Here is a 1,034-nt window from a genome sequence, read left to right on the forward strand (position 1 = left end):
CCCAGCCATCGCCGACAGGATGCAGAAGGAGATCACAGCACTGGCCCCCAGCACAATGAAGATCAAGATCATCGCTCCCCCTGAGAGCAAATACTCCATGTGGATCAGCGACTCCATCCTGGCCTCCCTGTCTACCTTCTAGCAGATGTGGATCAGCAAGTACGACGAGTCTGGCCCCTCCATCGTCCACCGCAAATGCTTCTAGGGGGACTGTTTAGTTGCGTTACACCCTTTCTTGATTAAAAAAAAAAAAACCCTAACTTGCGCAGGAAAAAAACTAAAACCAAAACCAAAGGATGAGAATTGGCATGGCTTTATTTGTTACTTTTTCTGTTTCTTTTTAAAATTTTGTTTTATTTTATTTTATTTTTTTGGCGCTTGACTTGGGATTTAACAACTGGAACAGTGAGGGTAACACCCATTGGTGTGGAGCAAGAATCCCCCCAGTTTTCCAATGTGGCCCAGGACTTTGATGGTACATTGTTCTCTTTTTTTAAAATAGCCATTCCAAATAATCAACATGGCGATGTGACAGGAAGCTCCTACCTTTCCAGAAGCCTCTCCCTTCCCCTAAGCAGAAGAGCCCCATCCCTCAGCCGGGTCCACGCATGGACAGGGGTGGCAGGGAGCATTGCTTTTATGTAAATTATACCTTATCCAGGTTTGTTTTGTTTTGTTAAAAAATCTTCCGCCTTAATACTTGTTCTTTAGTTTTTGTTTTTGTTTTTTTCAATAGTCAGCCATTAGTGGCCCTACTTTTTTGGAGCCCTTGCCCTTTCCCTCAGGTCTAGAAATATGAAGGCTTTTGGTCTCCCTGGGGTAGCTGAGATGTGGAGGCAGCCAGGGCTTTACCTGTACACTGACTTAAGACCAGTTGAATAAAAGTGCACACCTCAAAAAGTGAAAGAAATAAAAAATGATGTCCCTCTCCAAGGACTAGTCTTTCCTTGCAACATGTCCCAAAGTATGTGAGACAAAGCTTCAAAATCCTTGCTTCCAAGGATACTATTATATTACCAAGTTTGGTAATCAAT

The 1,034-nt window shown here is 43.2% G+C and overlaps 1 protein-coding gene across 1 annotated transcript in view; it reads left to right on the forward strand.

Annotated features, from left to right (window-relative positions):
• LOC102844200 (actin, cytoplasmic 1-like) overlaps positions 1-799 on the forward strand; it is a 1,758-nt gene extending 959 nt beyond the window's left edge. The window contains exon 2 of the mRNA XM_006902206.1: positions 737-799. Within this exon, the coding sequence (XP_006902268.1) occupies positions 737-799 (63 nt within the window). The remainder of the gene's footprint in view (positions 1-736) is intronic.
• The last annotated feature ends 235 nt before the right edge of the window (positions 800-1,034 follow it).

The sequence above is a fragment of the Elephantulus edwardii genome, unplaced genomic scaffold (genome assembly GCF_000299155.1).
Source record: "Elephantulus edwardii isolate Elephantulus edwardi_28Jun2011 unplaced genomic scaffold, EleEdw1.0 scaffold00382, whole genome shotgun sequence".
NCBI classification, from domain to species: Eukaryota; Metazoa; Chordata; class Mammalia; order Macroscelidea; family Macroscelididae; genus Elephantulus; species Elephantulus edwardii.